The following is a 19115-nucleotide window of genomic DNA, read 5'->3' as shown; positions in this document are numbered from 1 at the left end:
ATATGTCCTGCTCTGTCTATCAGCCTCCCAGGGAAGAGTGCCAAGCACATTTCCCAGAGCTCTGTGAAATTGCAGAACATCTAAATAAGGGGGAAATTTCAAATAGAAAAAAAAAAATAGACTGAAATAAGAAGGATAAAATCCTGGGCACTAAGACAAGGGAGCCTACCCTTTGCCATCCCAGCTGAGGAGGCAGAATAACAAATGCACATTAAAACAGAGAGCCACCTGTCAGAAGTGGGGGGCAGGCCTTTGTCACCCCAGGTGCCCAGGAGGCAGAAGAATTGGGAGGATCTGGGTCTGAGGTCTTCGGGGGCCCGTGGCTTAAGTGACAGGGATCTTGCCTAGAAAGTCAAGAGATGTGACTATAACCTCAGTCACAAGAGCCACGGAGTGGGAGCAACTCACAAAGCCCCCAGGGGTGGGTGGATACACAAAGGGCACGAGCAGAAGACCGGAGGCTTACACTCACGTGTAATAAGACTAATACATACTGAGAGGCCTAAAGCAGACTATCAAATGAAGGACATTCATCAGTCCCTTAAGGGCCGTCAGGCATGAACTCCTTGGAGCTGGGGTTTCTTTGCTCTCCCCTGCGCCGGTGCATCTGACCGAGTACCTAGGCCTGGCAGGGCGGCCGGGTCCTGCAGCCCCAGCGCCCGGGGACGGACGGCATCCGTGGTGACAGCGTCGGCGAAGGCGCGGCTCGGCGGCGGCGGGCGTACGCCACGCCTCCTGCCAATCAAAGCGCCAGAGCCGCCCGGCGCCGCCTGTTTCCCGTTGTCCCGCCCTCGCCTGCTCCTGATTGGTCCGTTTCAAACCGGCGGAAGCCAATGAGAGCGCAGATCCGCCGCGGCTGCGAGGCGCGGCCTTTGAAGGGAAACTGTCGGGAGTCCGGGAGTCATGGTGGGGCCCGGGCCCTCGGCGGCCGCCGGTGAGTACCCACGCGCGCCCCGCTTCCTGCCGGCGTCCGAGCACGGGCGGGCACGGAGGGCGTCCTCCCGGCCGCTGGCTCCCGTCTGCTCTCCCGTCGGCCTCGGTCCCCCGGACCCCGGGGTGGCGAGGAGCGTGCGCGGGGGGCCCGAGGGAGGACCCGCGGCGTCTCCACGCTAGGCCCCGCGGCGGCCCTGCCGGGAGCCCCGGCCACCCACCGCGGCCGAGGTGGAGGAACCGGGGTCCCGCCCCGGGCCCCACCTACGGCTCACCCCCCCACCCCCGCCGAGGTGAGGCGGGGCCCGGGCGGCCGCGGTCCGCGCCCGCGGGGTCTCCCGCAGCCCGCAGGCGGCGCCCTGCGCCTCCGCCCCGGCCGCCGCCCCTGAACTCTCGCTCTCTCCCGCCCCTTCCGGAGGCTCGGGCTCAGGTGTCACCAAGCCGCCCCCAGGAGGCGCGCCCCCTCTTCCCCACCCCCTCACATTTTTTCCTTAGCGCCTGTTGATTGGGTGGGAGCATTCCCCGTGCGTACTCGGATCGGATCGATCCCCGCCGCTTCTGACTCCCCCACAACCCATCCCCTTTTTAGGAACTCGAGTCTCATCATGACCTTTTCATACCGGCCTGCAGTGTTCTCCCCTTCCAGGTCCCCCATCCAAGTAGCTCCTCCATCTATGTTCAAGTCCCTATCTCTTTTTTTTAGATTTTTTTAGTTTCCAGAGGAAAACATGCAGTCTTTGGCTTCCATTTTGCTCATTAGCATGATGATCTCCCAGATCCATCGGTTTTCTTGCAGGTGACATAACTGCGTGTTTTGTTTTTCCGTTGTGGCTGAATAGTGCATATATGCCACGTTTCTTTTATTCATTCATCTGTTGAGGGACAACTGAACAGGTTGGCTACTGTGGTATCTCCGTTGTGTGCTGACATATTCCCAAGAGTAGCGTAGCGTGGTCGTATCTAGTCCGTTTTCTAAGGAACCTCCGCGCTTATTTGTATAGTGGCAGCCCTAATTTACATTCCCACCAACAGTGTATCAAGGTTCCTTTGCGTTCAGTATTGATTGTTTGATCACCTATACCTGTTGATTGCCAGCACATCCTGGGCCCTGTCCTTCATGCAGTAACTCCTCAAGATTTAATTTCCTAGATGTGGCAGAGCTGTGACTACATGTGGAGCATGAACCTAGTATATTTCTCACAGCCGTCTGATAAAGATGCATCATAGTCAGAGGGGAAACATAGAGGGCTACGAATAGTTTTGTACCTCTGTAGCCTTTCTTTTTAATGATGTGTATTTCAATCTTTCCAAATGGTTTGCTCCTCTCACCATACACTGATGAACTCCCACAGTTTTTTTTTTCTTTTACCCTTTCTGAGGGCACCTAGATTTTGCCATATAGTATAATCATTGTTGCGTTTATCTCCACTGCTACATTGGAAGTGTTCTGGAAAGCAGAAAAACAGTTGAAGTGTCCCTTATCTGAATTGCTAGCAATGAGAATGATTTCAGATATTGGAATGCTTGTATATATAATATAATATACTGTGGATGGGTTCCAAATCTGAATATAACACTCATTTGCATTTCTTTTTGGCAATGCCTGCTTTTGAATTCGAGGCAAGTATTCTTACCACACCTCATCTCCTTTTGCTTTAGTTTATTTCTAGATAGATCTCATGCTTTTGCCTGGACCAGCCTCATATTGTAATCCTCTGCATCTTGAGTGGCTGGGACAGTTGTCATATACCATTACATCTGACTTGGGTTTTGGTGTTGTCAGTTGTGGGGCTTGAACTCTTGGCCTGGGCACTGTCCCTAAGCTCATCAGCTCAAGGCTAGTACTCTACTACTTTGAGTCATAGGTCACTTCCATTTTCTGGTGTTTAATTGGAGATAAGAGTCTCACAGACTTTCCAGCTTGGGCTGGCTTTGAACTGTGGTCCTCAGATCTCAGCCTCCTGAGTAGCTAAGGTTACAGGTGTGAGCCACGGTTACCTGGCTCTAGCTTGTTTTTTTTTGTTTGTTTGTTTTTGTTTTTGTTTTTGTTTTTGGCCAGTCCTGGGGCTTGGACTCAGGGCCTGAGCACTGTCCCTGGCTTCTTCCCGCTCAAGGCTAGCACTCTGCCACTTGAGCCACAGCGCCACTTCTGGCCGTTTTCTGTATATGTGGTGCTGGGGAATCGAACCTAGGGCCTCGTGTATCCGAGGCAGGCACTCTTGCCACTAGGCTATATCCCCAGCCCCTCTAGCTTGTTTTTGAGATAAGATCTTACTACTTTTTTCCCTAGGCTGCCCTCAAACTGGCATTTTCCTGTCTCTACTTCCTGAGTAGTTGGGATTAGGAGGTAGGCCACCATGCCTGGCTACATTTTTTATTTTCTATATTTTTATACACATAACTTGAAGGTAATTTTATGCAATATTTGTAGTGAACGTGTTTTAATTGATCATTGGCATGATATCAAGCATGGAATTTGTGTCGTGTTGACCCTTTTAAACTTCAGATATTGGATTAGTATACTCAGCCTATATTACCTTTTTATCTTCCTATAAATGCTTGGCATAAAAAATTACTGTGTAGGGCTGGGAGTATGGCCTAGTGGTAGAGTGCTTGCCTGGTATACATGAAGCCCTGGGTTCAATTCCCCAGCACCACATATATAGAAAAGGCCAGAAGTGGAGCTGTGGCTCAAGTGGTAGAGTGCTAGCCTTGAGCAAAAAAAAACCAGGGACAGTGCTCAGGCTCTGAGTCCAAGCCCCAGAACTGGCCAGAAAAAAAAAAAAAATTACTGTGTAGATGTTTACCAGTAACCCCCACTACACCACCAACCTGACTTTTTTTTTTTTTTTTTTTTTTGTCCCCAAAGGAACTGAGTAAGGGTTTGTGTGTAAAAATCACCACCACCCCTGGGGGGACGGCGGGGCGGGGGGGAGGGGGATGCCTAATAAGACCAGCCTTGGCTCACCAGCTTGAGTAGGCCAGTTAGAATTTCTTCATGTAAAGTATGATGTGTTATAGTTGAGAACAATAGCTTAATATCAAGGACTCCGGGGCTCCATAAACAGTGGTTTCAGACCCTGCTTTTGCTTCATACTAGCTGGATCCCTTGATGCATGTTATTTACCCTCTTTGAATTTCAAAATGCACAACACCCAGTAGGATCATTGTGTTGAAAAAAGAAGTTATACAAGTATAAGGAGCTTATTGTAAGACTTGGATTTTGTTGATGTTGATGCTAACTTGAAGCCAAACTTAAAAGACTGGGTACTTTGTCACCTTATGTTATAAATTAAAAACATTATAGAAAAGTGACATGTTTTAGGATATATATGAACGTGGTAAAATCTCAAGCTAAATTCTGTTGGTTTTTTGTTGTTGTTCTGTGTTTACAGAGGAGCGTCAAAGAAAGCTCCAGGAGTACCTAGCAGCCAAGGGGAAACTGAAGAACCTAAATACCAAGTGAGTTTGGCTACATACATATTTATGCCAGTTCTGTTGCCCTTGTATATACTAATGTAAAGCCTTTTTAAAAAGTAGTCTTTTTCTGTTTGTAGCCTATTCAGACTACCTTGTAGATCTGATGGTAACTTAAAAAGAACATTTGAGTCCAAATATGACTAGCACTAGCTAAACCTAGTCTATTGGCAAAGATTTAAGCATTATTATTGTATTCCAGAAAAGGAGGACCTACAGTATTAGTGATCATGCTGGAAATATTCTTGTCCTTTCTTTTTCTGGAGAACTTGATTCTTATGAAGACAGTTTTTGGTCAGTCAATTGAATGACCCTGTTTTGGATGTTTCTTGTGAAAGCAAGAGAATCTTTTACAGCCAGTTCTCAATCGTGGCATACTGAACTCCCAACATGTACTTTTGAAGTAGAACATAACTACTTCACTCTTGACATTTGTCAATGCCTTCCCATTGTATTATTCAAATTTTACTTGAAAATTGGTTTTTACAAAGTTAGCTGTCACCCTTAATTTTGCCTTGGGTTTAATCAACCCTATTTCCTTGGTTAGTTGAACTGAAATCATTTTTCTTTTGAAACAAGGGTAGGGCTTACATGGTAGAGCCCTTGTCTGGCAAACCAGATCCTGTGTTCAAACTCCTATGACATAAGCCCTCAGAGGGTAAGGACCTCTGTGTCTTACGAAGTATATCTATAGCGTTAGGAGTAACTCATGGAGCCAGGCACTGGTGGCTCATGCCTATAATCCTAGCTACTCAGGAGGTTCAAAGCCAGCTGGGGCTGGAAAGTCTGAGAGACTCTTATCTCCAATTAACCACCAGAAGACTGAAAGTAAAGCAGTGGCTCAAGTGGGAGACACTAGCCTTGAGCAAAAGAGCTCAGGGACAAAGCCCAGGCCCAGAGGAGGTCTAGCTTCTGGACCAATACACACACATACACACACACACACACACACACAAGGAGTGATTGGTGAGCTGGGACTGTTAGTACACCCCTATAATCACAGCTCTCCAGAGATTGAGGCAGGAGAGTTATGGGTTTGGACTACCCTGAGCTAAATAATAAATTCTCTGCTAGCCTGAGCTACATAGCAAGACCCTGTCTTTCTTTCTATCATTTTTCTCAGTGGAGATTTAATCTTTCTAAATTCTGTTTTTCTTTTCTTTTTATTTTTTTTGCAGTTTTACCTCACTAGGTAGATTTCATGTTATATCTGTCTTTGTTCTTGTTTTGTTTTGTTTTATTTGAATCATTCCTCAGTATAGATAGTATTGATTCTGACACTACCCCCAGCTACCGAAATCCACGCAGACTCACGACATTTGTATAAAATAAAATACCCATAGTATTTGCATATAAACTATGCATAATCATTACTTGTGACACCTAATACAGTGCAATAATATACTGTTGCTTTTCAGCAATAATTACAAGAAAAGTTTGCATGTGTTCAATGCAGATGCAATATAATTTTTCAAAAGTTTTTTATCAGAAGTTGGTTAAACTGCAGCTGTACAGTCCATGGATATGGAAAGTCAGCTATATATGACTTTTTGCCCCTGAAAATTCAAGATTTGGAAATACTTTAACAATGAACTTTTTTAAAGAAGTAGATAATTGTCTCATCTCCACATCATAGAGTCAAAGAATGATCTCTGAATAAGACTACACACGTAATGTATTTTATTAGTGTTATTAGAATGCTGCATTTATGTATATAGTATCTCTGAAAGGATCGCCAAAAACTTGGTAAGAACTCTTGTGCTTTCTTGAGAGAATACAGGACCAGGAAGGTATAATAATGAAACTTTTAAATTATTGATAATTTTGAATTGTTTTACCATGTATGAGGTTCTAATGAGTTGAAAATTTTTATTGTAATTGTTAATCTGTATACTTCCTAAGACTTGCTGATCCTCTGTACTAAGGATTAGTTTTATTTTCTTTTTTACAGGCCTTACCTAAAAGCCAAGAATAATGGCTCGATCCCACCACCTTCTAAATCTGTAAGTAGGAATTAGTCTTTTAAGAAATATCCATTTTGATGGGCTGGGGATATGGCCTAGTGGCAACAGTGCTTGCCTCGTATACATGAAGCCCTGGGTTCGATTCCCCAGCACCACATATAGAGAAAACGGCCAGAAGTGGCGCTGTGACTCAAGTGGCAGAGTGCTAGCCTTGAGCAAAAGAAGCCAGGGACAGTGCTCAGGCCCTGAGTCCAAGCCCAGGACTGACCAAAAGAAAAAAAATATATCCATTTTGAAATTGATTAGAAATACAAATATTAAAGATGCAGCCTCAAGAAAATGTATTTTAAATAATTTCTCACAAACTTTAGCGCAGTTTGGCTCAATAAGACAAATACTTTTTGTTGTTGTTGTTTTTTTTTGGCCAGTCCTGGGCCTTGGACTCAGGGCCTGAGCACTGTCCCTGGCTTCTTTTTGCTCAAGGCTAGCACTCTGCCACTTGAGCCACAGCGCCACTTCTGGCCATTTTCTGTATATGTGGTGCTGGGGAATCGAACCCAGGGCCTCATGTATACGAGGCAAGCTCTCTTGCCACTAGGCCATATCCCCAGCCCCCGAGACAAATACTTTTTGAAAACTACAACATTGTAGCAAAAAAAGTAAAAATACCTTAAATGGGCTTTTAATTTAAGCTTAACGTATGCTAGCATTTATTGAATGCTTAATATCTGCCTAGCACTTTCTGATTTGCATTGGCTCATTAAGTTCTCACAACCTTAGGAGAGTAGAAACTATGGCTGTCCCCATTTTATCAATGTGGAAACTGAATGGCAGAAAAGTTTAATAGTTTCCCAAGGTCATGTAGCTATTAAGTGACAATACTGAGTATCAGTGGTATTTTGCATACTGCCATAAAGTTGAGTAGCTCAGGGAGGAAGATAGATGAGCAAAGAGAGAAAGGTGCTGAGAATGCAGTGATAAAATTCAATGCATAGTTTACAAAATTGAGGGAAGGAGTGAAATTGAGAGAATGATGAAAGGGGTGACAGTGATCAAGATATAGTGTATTAATAAACTGTTTTGTTGAATGGCAACTGCTTTGTACAACTACTTAAAAATAATTTTTAAAATGGATTGGCTCAGTACTCATTAAAATAGAACACTGGACTAGCCTTGTTGCTTAGTGTTAGAACAGCCACCTCTCATAGACAAAGCCCTGGGTTTGATCTCTAGCACCACCAAAAAGTAAACGAACAAAAGAATACCTTTGTTGAGTATTCTGAATTGCTTAACAACAATATTTTTCCTAATCCATTTAATTCAGCTGTAATGTGAATAGATTCCTGTCATATTAACATATTTAAGACTTAAGTAAAAAAATTAGCCTTCTTCATCTATAATGTAAAAATCCTGTCTCTAGATTGCAAAACCACAGTTTTATTGAAGTTCTTAAGTGCTTTGTGTTGCCCAAGATAAGATAGCTATTTGTACCATTTTACTAAGTTTTAACAGCTCCATTACATGTATTTGTATGTAAAATACACAGACAAGAAGGCACGCATACATGTATGCATATTTATACATGTGTTGTGTATACATGGGTATCTATGTGCATAAGTGGGTATTGTATGTCATCTGTATGCATAACATGGCTAGATGCTGTGATGGATTGAAACTATGACTATAAGGCAAAATTATTATGCAGTGATATGAACAGCAGGGAATCATTTTGTTAGACTTCTAGTTTGTGCAGATTGCACTGTACAACAGAAATTGTAAAGGAAAAATCCACTGGGCTGAGCCCTGGTACAAATTCCCAGGGGCTTCTCTAACAGTAGCAATACTGACTTCAGTAAATCATCTCTTAATTGAGAATAATACCTCCCTTATCTGTTTTATATAGTTGTAAAGATAAGGATAAGGAAAGCAATTCCAGAATTTAATAGAAACTAAAAAGATTATGCAGGTTTATAGACATTATTACATAACATATTTATAAAACATTTGGTACCTAATAGTTAACTTTTGATTACTTACTGTTTTCCAGTACTGGGCAGGGCACATACATTATCTCACTACTCAAATAGCCCTATGAAAAAGTTGGTCGTATGAGTTTATGATCAAACCAGAACACTTTTGAGAATAATTATGATGGACAAAGAAGCCTAAGCTAAAAACTATCTTGTAAAAAGCAAAATGTATGACACTCTAGAAAGTAGATAGGATTGTTAATATGATTGTGATGATGATGATGGCCATTTTACAAATGGCGGGACTGTGACTCCGAGAGAGTGAGTATTTGGTCAGACTATGCGCCCAGTAAGGGTCAACACATTTTCAGGGTCCCCTTACTACAGTGTTAATTACTCACAGGAATGTAGCTTTTCGTTTTTGTGTGTGTGTGCACATGCTGGTCCTGGGGCTTGAACTCAGGGCCTGGGCACTGTCCCTGAGTTGTTTTGTTCAAGGCTAGCTCGCTTCCACTTGAGCCACAGTCCTGGCTTTTTGGTGTTTAGAGATATGAATCTCACTATGTTTCTTGCCAGGGCTGGCTTCAAACTGTGATCTTTAGCTCTCAGGCTCCTGAGTAGCTAGGATTTTAGGTTGAGCCACCTGTACAGGGTTTTTAACATATTGAACCCATATATGGAAAGAGTCCTTATAGACATAAAGATTTACTGAGAAACAGTAATGTAAAATATTTAAGAGCTGCTTAGGTCTAAATTCTAAATTCATACAATAGCTAAGCGACATTGGGCATGTTATTTAACAGTATATGCAAAAGGAGTGTAGTAACAGACCTCACAGAACTGTTTGAAAGGACAGGATTAAGAAACACTAAGACATAGTTACTGATACCTGCAGACTGGAATTTAGGTTGAGGTGACAATAGGTATGTGGACACACCTTTTGACAGTACCAGTTCCAGGTCTTCAAGGTTTATACTTGCTTTTACCTAAAACTGATTTGTTGTAGAATGTGCTTAACCTGCAGTCTCTCTTTTCCCACCACACTTGGTACCTTCATCCTTATTCTGCTTGCTAAGCAGGCACTCTACCACTTGAGCTTCCGCACTAGCCCTTTTCTCATTGGTTACTCTGGAGTTAGAGTCTCACTTTATGCCAGAGCTGGCCTGGACTGCAATACTCCCATTTATGCTTTCCTGCTTGCTGGGATGACAGATGTACAACCCCATACCCAGCCACTGTACTTACCGCCATAGCTTGAAGTAACATGCATGGGCTACTACACCCCGCCTATTTTTTTTTTTCGGGGAGTGGGGGTGGGCAAGGTAGGACAGTGGCTGGGCTTTACATGGCAAGCCTCCCAATCTACCTCACAAGCAGCCAGGATTACTGATGTATACCATACATCTACCCAGACTATTTTTGGCTAGGAGATTTTAAGCACATACATCTTGATTAGCTCAAAATAAGGAGTGTTCACTGCTATAACAAAACATCCCTGTAAGCCAGGCTCCAGTGGCTCATCCTGTAATCTTAGCTACTCACCAGACTGAGATCTGAGACTCACGATTTGAACCCAGACCGGGCAGAAGTGTCCCCGCGAGACTCTTATCTCCAACAAAACTACTCAGCAAAAGCAGAAAGTAGCTCTGTGGCTCAAGTGGTAGCCAAGGAAACTCAGGGATAGTGTCCAGGTCATGAGTTCAAGCCACAGGATCAGCACACACACACACACACACACACACACACACACACACACTCTCCCTCTGGCCTCACTTATTAGAAGGAAAAGAAATAACAGTGAAAAAGAAATAACAACCTTGTCTTATTCCAGCAAAAACATTTAATAAGTAGTTTTGAATGCAGGAACTAATTGTGGGATCCTGAGTTTCTTAAAATCTGGGAGTCTAAGAATGAGTGTTTGGAAACCACTATGTTCTGCAGTCCCTGCCAGCCCAAATAGTGGCTCTTATTTCATTAAATCATACTTTTCTATCATGATCTTATCATTTATCCCCTTGGAGTCTGGCATAGTGCCAGTTGTACAACCAACTCTCTTTGTTTAAACCTAGTTTTATCCTTTGTGTATTTTCTTCCTTCTACTTCATCTGTCCAGAGTAAAGATAGCAAATTTAGTTTGAACTATTTCTTTCTTCTTATACATACTGTCCTGTTTTTGTTGTTCTTTCGTCTTTTTCAGTTTTTTCTATCAGTTATGAGGTGGGTTAAAAGAGATCAAGAGTCAGAGTCCAGAGTTCAAAAACTGAAATTCTACCTCCAGTTTGGTCCCTAATTCTCTACCTACCCTTGAACAGCTTATTTGCTCTCTCAGATGAGGGTACTGAATTTAATGATCTCTTAAAATCTCTCCCAGTTCCAATGGTCTGGATTTACTTATCAGTTGCTAGCCTTACAACTCTTCTAAACCCAGTTTCATTCTCACTGGGATACTTGAAACCGTATAACCATTTCTACATTCTGTAATAAGTTGGCCAGATCAGGCTGATCTAAAATCAAGATATAAAAGATGTAGAAGAGTAAATATTTGCAAATCATTTATCTGATAAGGATCTAGTATCCACGATATATGACTCTTATAACTCAAGTACTAAAAGACAAACAATCCTAGTTTTAAAATGGGAAAAGGATCTGATAAGACTCAAAAGAAGATAAAGATATGATGACATTCTCTACATCATTAACTGTCAGGGAAATACAAATCAAAACCACAATGAGATTCCACTTCATGCTACTGAAATGTCTATGTTTAAAAAGACAAATAGGGCTGGGATGTAGCTCAGTGACAAAGCACTTTGCCTAGCAAGTCCAGTGTCTGGGTTTAATCCTCAGTACCAAAAAAAAAAAAAGACAAATAATGACTAGGATTGGAAAAGATGTAGAGAAATTAGAACCTGTGTACATGATAAGTAGGAATGTAAATTAGTTCAGCTACCTTGAAAAGTAGTCTTTCAATTTCTCAAAAGTTAGATTTACCATAGGACCCAGCAATTCTGTTTCTCAGTGTATTTTGTGGAGGTATACAGAAAATTGAAAACATTCTCTGACAAAACTTGCATACAAATAGTCTATAGCACTATTATTCATAATACCCAAAAAATAGAAACATCCCAATGTCAGATGATGAGTGAATATGTATAACCATATAGTAGAATATTCTTTTACCCTAAAAAAGTAATGAGGTGCATATTTGGGAATAAGCAATCGCGATCCTGAGGTACTTTAATGTGAACCTAAAACTTCTCTAAAATGTAAGTTATTTAACTTTGAAAAAAAAAATGAAGTCTTGCTACATACTATATGCACCGTAAGTGAATCTAGAAAACATGCTAAATGAAAGATACTAGACACAAAAGGCTATGTTTTATAATGATTCCATCAGCACAGATATAGAAACAGCAAGCAGATGATTAGTTGCCAGGGGCTATGGGAAGAGGGAAACAGAATCACTGCCAACAAGTACTAGATTTCTTTCTAAGGTGATTTAAATCTTCTGGCACTACATAGTAGTGATTGTTGTCCAACCTGTAAGTACATGAAAACTCACCGGGTTATATACTTTAAAATGGTGGGGTTTATACTTTGTAAATAACTATATCTGAGTTTCACTAAAAATATACAAGAAAATAAAACAAAAATAACACAAGAGAGAAGCTTTCATGCCACCATTTCCAGTCTTTCAATAAGCAATGATGCAGAGCTCTGAGATGGATATAAATATTGGGGCCTAGGAGTAACACCTATATTGCCAGCTATCTCTCTGCCTTTCACCTCAAACCTCTTGCACCCTACTCTTAGTAACAGGACGCACCAAGACTTTTCAAGACAGGTATCTCTTGCCATTAATGCCATATAGCTCTAGCTACCGAGTTCCTTTACATACTCATCATATAGTTCTTCACAATATTCTCAAGAGTATGGTAACTCTCAACACTTCCATACCCTTCTTGGGAGGCACATAGTCTCCTTTCTGAGTGACTGCTTTCACTGTGAATGCCTCAGAAACCACGGTAGCTTGTTCCTCTTGGTAATCTAGTTCGTCCTTTCTTATCCAAAATTAAATCATGTGACTAAAATACTTGCATATTAATAATATGTGATCTAACCTTAAAGTTTACTGCCTTCACAAGTATAACTTCCTACTGAGATGTCAGGTGTTTAGCGAGATGCTCCAACTTACCCCAGACCTCCTACCCTCCTCCAGTCTGTCTCCTTGTCTGATCTCTAGGAACAAGACAAGAGGTTCTTAACTGATACTAGAGTTTTATCACATAGCCATCTATAGAGGAAAAAGTCTCAGAGGTGCATCTTTCCAGAGTCCCTGGGAAGATGCTTCATTGGAAATAATGGACGTTCAGCAAGTGCTATTTGATATAGGCAAATTCTTTTTTGAAACAGCAGTTGTTCTGTTAATAACTGAACATCTTCTTGATTCTGCCAAAATAAAAAAAAGTATGCTATATTTCTAACAGGAACTCAAGTTATAAGTCACCTATTAGTGAGGTGAACCTTTCTTTACTTTAGAAGGATTCAGCTTTCTTAAATGAAATTCTGAATTATATTATCTAACATGTTTAAGCAGTTTATTTTCCTCATTATTTTAAAGCAGTCATCTATTACAATTGGAAGGGGGCAGGGGGAGCTTTTCCTGGGGTTTGAACTGAGCACCTGGGCACTGTCCCTGAGCAGTTTGCTCAGGGTTAGCATTCTACAACTTGAGCCACAGCTCCACTTCCAGCTATTTTGGTAGTTAATTGAAGATCAGAGTCCCATGAACTTTCCTGTCTGCATAGGCTTCAAACCATAGTCCTTAGTTCTCAGCCTCCTGAGCATCTTGAATTATAGGCATGAGCCACCAGTGCCCAACATTTTTTTCTTTTTCTTTTTCTTTTTTTTTTTTGGTGCTGGTACTGGGCCTTTCAAGGCTGGTGCTCTATCATTAGAGCCACAGCTCTACTACAGCTGTTTTTATTATATTTTTCTTTGTCTTTTCAGACTATTGGACCCAAAAAGGATATTACCAGCCATGCTGGTTTGCCTACCAAATCTACAAGGACTACCAACATTAAACTCCAATCCAGACCAACTAATATCACAGGGTCTCAGAAGCCAAAGTCAGAGCCACTTCTGAGCAAAAGGCCAGCATCAGGATGTGCTTCTTCTAAAGCAAACTGTAAGCCATCCAGCAAGAGTCACCAGCAGCAGCAGAAAGCCGCGTCATCCACTGCAGAACTGGCAACAAAACCTAGGAGGTCCTCTGCTACCCAGGGGCTGAAACCTGCCCAGCAGTGTGGGGAGAGGCAGGGGGGTGCTAAAGGGATGGACTCTGTGGGTAATTCCCATGTGAGAAACAAACTTTTGGGTGGCTCTCTAAAAGAGATGAACAAAGAGAACTTGCCCCTAACCTCATCAGAACCTAAGCAAAAGCCAGATCCGGAATTACGTACTATATGTCAGCCGAAGACAGACATTTACAAGCAAACCAAGGGCAGTTTGGCTCCTAAACAACTCCTGAGTAAAAGTTCAGATAATGATGCAGTTCTGAAAGACAGGGTTAATAAAAAATTGGTTGGAGAAACACAAATCCGGACTCTACCAGTGAAATCACAGCAACTCCCTAGAGTTGCACATCTTACAAAACCAAGAGAAAAACCCTCAAGGACAATTCCCTCGCACTTTATTCAGACCCTTAGTAAGTCTCAAGCATCAAAGAAACCAGTGGTTAAGGACATAAGTGATATAAAGGCTAACAGGGGTAAATGTGGAAAAACAAATGAAACTAAGTTACAGCCACTCCATACTACTGAACAGAAAGTAAAACCCATGAGACCTAAAACATATCCCAACTTGCATCAGGGAGCACCAACCAACCAACCTCCAAACATCAGGCGAGACCAGAAGATTAGTCAATGTTCTCTAAGACCTCAGACGTCGGTCATCCCAAGTACCCTTAGTCTAAAAGCAAGCAAAACCAGTGATAACAAAGTTAACCGCATCTTTCAACACAAAACACAGACTTTGAACTCCAAGTTGAAAAATGCTCTTCCCCAGAACCATTTTCTGAACAAGACAGCTCCCAGAACTCGAACAGGAATCACAACCATAAATAGGAGAGGAGCCCCAAGTGATGCCCAGACCAATCCAGATATTAAAAAGAAGGCAGCAACAGAGGATCGAAGGTACATTGTTTTGATTCCAATGTTATGACAACATAATCTATAATCAGGAGTATTTGGTCAGGAAATCGTTTTTAAGTTATTTTTTAATTACAACCTATAAAAAGAAAGATTTGTATTAACTGTAGCAAATTTTGAGACTCAGCAGAGCTGGGTGATATGTATATGTGTTATAAGTCATTCTATAACTTAAAAGAATTTTTTTTAAAACATTGAAACAGTTAGGCATAGTGGCAAACATTTATAATCCTAACTACTCAGGGGACTGAAATCTGGAAGATCAGTGTTCAGAGCCAGCCCAGGCAGTAAAGTCTGAGAGTCTGTCTCCCAAATAACTGGCAAAAAGCCAGGCTAGAGGTGTGGCTTGGGTAGTAGAATGCCAAAAGAACAAGCCCTGGTACTAGCCTAAAATTTACACACACACAAAAAAAAGTTGAAACAGAATAGATGAGAGAGAGAGAGAGATCAGGGTTGCAGGTGTCAACTGCTCACCCAAGAAATACCCTACAGAGGCTGAAAAGCAATGCAGATAAGGAGGTAAAAAGGGACCCTAACAGTGAGTTCACATAAATAGGAGGTGGAAAGTTAGTGGTTCCTTGTCACTCAGGCCCGTGATTTAGTCCAGTAAAATTTTCAGGGAAGAACAAGAAGCTGCATGAGTCAGAGTGGATAAGTTTGGAAAGCAAGCTGACATAGAAAGGAGCACTTGTCCAAATGCTGAGTTCGGATGGTAAGCAGGTTCTTGGGTTACTGGACTCGGTATTGGCATGGATGATACTTGAAACTTGAGCCAAAGGACTACATACGCTTTCTCCCCAGGCATAGTCTCAGAATGCAGGTGAACCTCACAAGAAGACCACGTGCATATATGTGGTTGCAGTGGGCATAAGGAGGTGAAAGGAGCATGGAAACTTCATGATAGTTAAAAGGTGCCAAGAAAGTAAAGTGAGGTCAGGATTTAATCTCAGGATCAACACTACCAACAAGCTCTTTGCCCTTGTGCACAGATACAAACTAAATTTAAGGTGACATCATTGAGAGGGAAGGGCTGAGGTGACCAGCTTAGATACTAGGGTCAGGGAAGGTCTTTCCAACAGTCGCATCTGAGTTGAGAGCTAAGACTGGTGGCAAGAAGTGATTGGGAAACCCCTGAGCTAGTAAATGAGTTCCCAGCCTAGGTCAGACGAGAGAAGTGGTCATAAGACCAGTTGTGGCGTGCTGACCATGATTGAATACAATAGTTGGTGACAAAGGTCCCATTCACACAGTTCCCCATGTGTTACTTTAGCAACTTCTGATGTACCAGGCACAGGAAGAAGCTAGAGCAGAGAGCACATAGTCAGTCTCCACCCCTGGGAAGCTTATGGTTTGGGGTATATATGGAAAGTCTTAGAGAGATAAAATGGTGGCATTGAGGTGCTAGGAGCAAGCTGATTTTAGAAAAGAAAGGGTCCCTCTTTTGTTTATGATGAGAAGGAAGGCTAAGAAGGAAGGAAGAATTCCAGGGACGTATCTCAACTTCTGTCGTTAGGTAGGCAGAGTGAAAGTGAATGAAAAACACTGAGGCCAAAATAAGCTATTCATAAGTATGAATGGTACTCTGGAACCAAAAAGAAACAAAAGAGCTGATAACATCCATTTCTTAATAATTGCTTATTGACATCATTTAAAAACCAAAACTATAGGACCAAAAAAAAGCTAAACTGATGATTTCTAGGAAGTGGAGAGTAGAGGTGAGATTTACTAGTAAGTACAAAATGATTAGAGTGTTGGGCTTTGTCTTGTATCTTGATTATAGTTATGGTTACATGCCTTCATATATACTCGCAGAATCACACACTTTAAAAAGATAAACTTTACTGGGTGTCATTACACACCTGTGTAATGCATATATACATATGTGCTAGGCACTAGACATCCATTTCTGCCTTCACAGAGCTTGCATCCTTCTAGAAGAAACAGACAACCAATATGCTGACTAAATAAGACTGGCTATTCACAGATAATTACTCTTCAAGGGAAGTATCCTTTGAACAGGGGATAGAAGATGCAAGACCTTGAGGCAGCAATGGGCATGGAATAAGAAAATGAAAGGATGCCCAAGTTCCTGGTAGGTAGTGGCTAAGAGGGAGAGAAGACATAAAGTTGAGGGCTGGGAATATGGCCTAGTGGCAAGAGTGCTTGCCTCATATACACGAAGCCCTAGGTTTGATTCCCCAGCACCACATATATAGAAAACGGCCGGAAGTGGCACTGTGGCTCAAGTAGTAGAGTGCTAGCCTTGAGCAAAAAAAGAAGCCAGGGACAGTGCTCAAGCCCTGAGTCCAAGCTCCAGGACTGGCAAAAAATAAAAAAGGCATAAGGTTGAGGATGAAAGCAGAAGGAACATCACACCGTGCATTTCAGCCATAGAGAACATTCTGAACTGTCTTCCACAAGCTTCAGGAAGTCTTTGGCAGTGACAGGATCTGCTTTACCTTCTACAGAACAGCCACCATGTGCAGCATGAGCTAAAGGAGGGTTAGAGTAGAAGCAGGGAGATAAAATAGGAAAGCTGCCACAGCGTTTCAGACAGAAAGTGACAATGATAGGGCCCAGCATGGTAGTACTGTACACCGAAGCAGCACTAAGTCTGTAAGTGGTGTGTCAGATATGCAAGAAAGAAAGCAACTACTCATTACAACCCCTTGTTTTCAGCCCTAGAAACTGAGTAGACTAGGATGGTATTTATCAAGGGGAGAAAACTAGAGACAGATCTGGAGATGGAAATGAAGGCTTTGTTTTGCACAGTATTAAATTAAATGTATCAAGCATCAAACAAAAGATACCAGCTAGATAGTATGTTTTAGGAAATCTGTAGCTCCCACAGGAAACCTACAAATGTGCACTTGCAGATCATTGATACATAATTATAATTTAACAAAACTAGAGCTTGTGCATCTAACCACTTGGGCCCGCGTGTCTTCATAAATCTACTCGTAGTCCTCCAAAAATATATTACCTGCTTGAAAGCAAGAGTGGACCGGGTACTGGTGGCGCACACCTGTAATCCTAGCTACTCAGGAGGCTGAGATCTGAGGACCACGGTTCAAAGCCAGCCCAAGCTGGAAAGTCCGTGAGACTCTTACCTCCAGTTAACTACCAGAAAACCAAAAATGGAGCTGTGGCTAAAGTGGTAGAGCACTAGCTTTATGCAGAAAAGCTTAGAGGCAGCCCCCAGACCCTGAGCTCAGCCCCCATGACTGACAAAAAAAAAAGGTTTGGGGTGGGGAGGATAGACAATGCAAATAATGTAATCTGCCCCTGCCTATACTCTACTTTTGTCAGTTTGTTTATATATGCAAATGGCCCTATACATGTCTTCATAAATGTTTATAATTTAGATCTAACTTACACATAACTCCTCTACACAATTACCGGGCTAACAAAAAGGAACTCGGGAAGGTGAGATATGTTTTGTCAGAGGAGAGGTGAGTTCAAGGGGAAGGAAGGCAGACGAATAAAGAAATGAAGGATGACCAAATATAGTCATACAGTCCAATATGTGTGTGTGTGTGTGTGTGTGTGTGTGTGTGTGTGAGAGAGAGAGAGAGAGAGAGAATGATGGAACTTGAGGGGATAAGTTGGGTTGAATGCTAGGGAGAATGATCAAGATACATTGTACTCATAAACTGACATCTGGTAGGAAAAATGGAATGCTAAGTTGGTGCTCTCAGAAATGAAAAGCTATCCTAGGAAAGCCAATGTCCAAGCTAGCGTACAGAGAAATTAAACATAATGAAAAGTAATGCAGAGGTAGAAGTGTTTGAAGGCTGAAATGCTGGCCATATCACTTTGCAATGGCAAGACTGACCCAGTGCTGTTATTGCCCATTTGTTGATTGCTTCATTCTCCGGTCTTTGTCTATAGTTGACAGTTTATTTACATCCGATCTCTACATATAGTGTTCTTTAAGAGCTAGACTTTGTTTTGAAAAAACTAAATTCATCCTTCCTTTCCCTTTAATTGCATAACAGGAAACAATTGGAAGAATGGCAGAAATCCAAAGGGAAAATCTATAAACGTCCTCCTATGGAACTTAAAACAAAAAGAAAAGTAATAGAAGAAATGAATATTTCATTCTGGAAGAGCATTGAAAAAGAAGAGGAAGAAAAAGCACAACTGGAACTGTCCAATAAAATTAACAACACTCTGAAAGAATGTCTGCAGCTCATTGAAGAGGTGAGTGTGGAAGGTGAGCTCTCAGAGCCTTGAACCGCAGGCTTGGCTCACAGTTAGACAGCTGTTGTGAAATTAAAACTTTGATTCTTATGTTTAGCTTCTTGATTGTTGTAGTATGAAAAAAAACCACAAGTACACTGGTGTTAAAATGATTTCACACAATACAACCACAAATAGGCCTCCACCTTACACACACACACACACCCTTCGCTGCTCTCACATGTGAGCACTATAGCCAAATGCCACGCCAGCAGTTTTTGTACAAGTATATGAAGTGCAGGAACACAGAGAAACAAAGTATGTATGATCTTTGTCATCTCTTCTTATGTATCTAGTCCCAGTATTATAAACTTTTTAAAAGA

The 19115-nt window shown here is 41.9% G+C and overlaps 1 protein-coding gene across 2 annotated transcripts in view; it reads left to right on the top strand.

Moving 5' to 3' along the window:
• Positions 1-829: 829 nt before the first annotated feature.
• The window catches only part of Ckap2l (cytoskeleton associated protein 2 like), a 29639-nt gene continuing 11353 nt past the window's right edge, over positions 830-19115 (top strand). For both annotated transcript variants that reach the window (XM_048352367.1, XM_048352366.1), the window contains exons 1-5: positions 830-934; positions 4326-4392; positions 6359-6410; positions 13352-14535; positions 18549-18753. In XM_048352367.1, coding sequence (XP_048208324.1) covers positions 904-934; positions 4326-4392; positions 6359-6410; positions 13352-14535; positions 18549-18753 — 1539 coding nt within the window. In that variant the 5' untranslated portion in view covers positions 830-903. The remainder of the gene's footprint in view (positions 935-4325; positions 4393-6358; positions 6411-13351; positions 14536-18548; positions 18754-19115) is intronic.

Source organism: Perognathus longimembris, chromosome 8 (genome assembly GCF_023159225.1).
Source record: "Perognathus longimembris pacificus isolate PPM17 chromosome 8, ASM2315922v1, whole genome shotgun sequence".
Lineage (NCBI taxonomy): Eukaryota > Metazoa > Chordata > Mammalia > Rodentia > Heteromyidae > Perognathus > Perognathus longimembris.
Note: the sequence above shows the minus strand (reverse complement) of the source record. Positions and strands in the feature narration are given on the sequence as shown.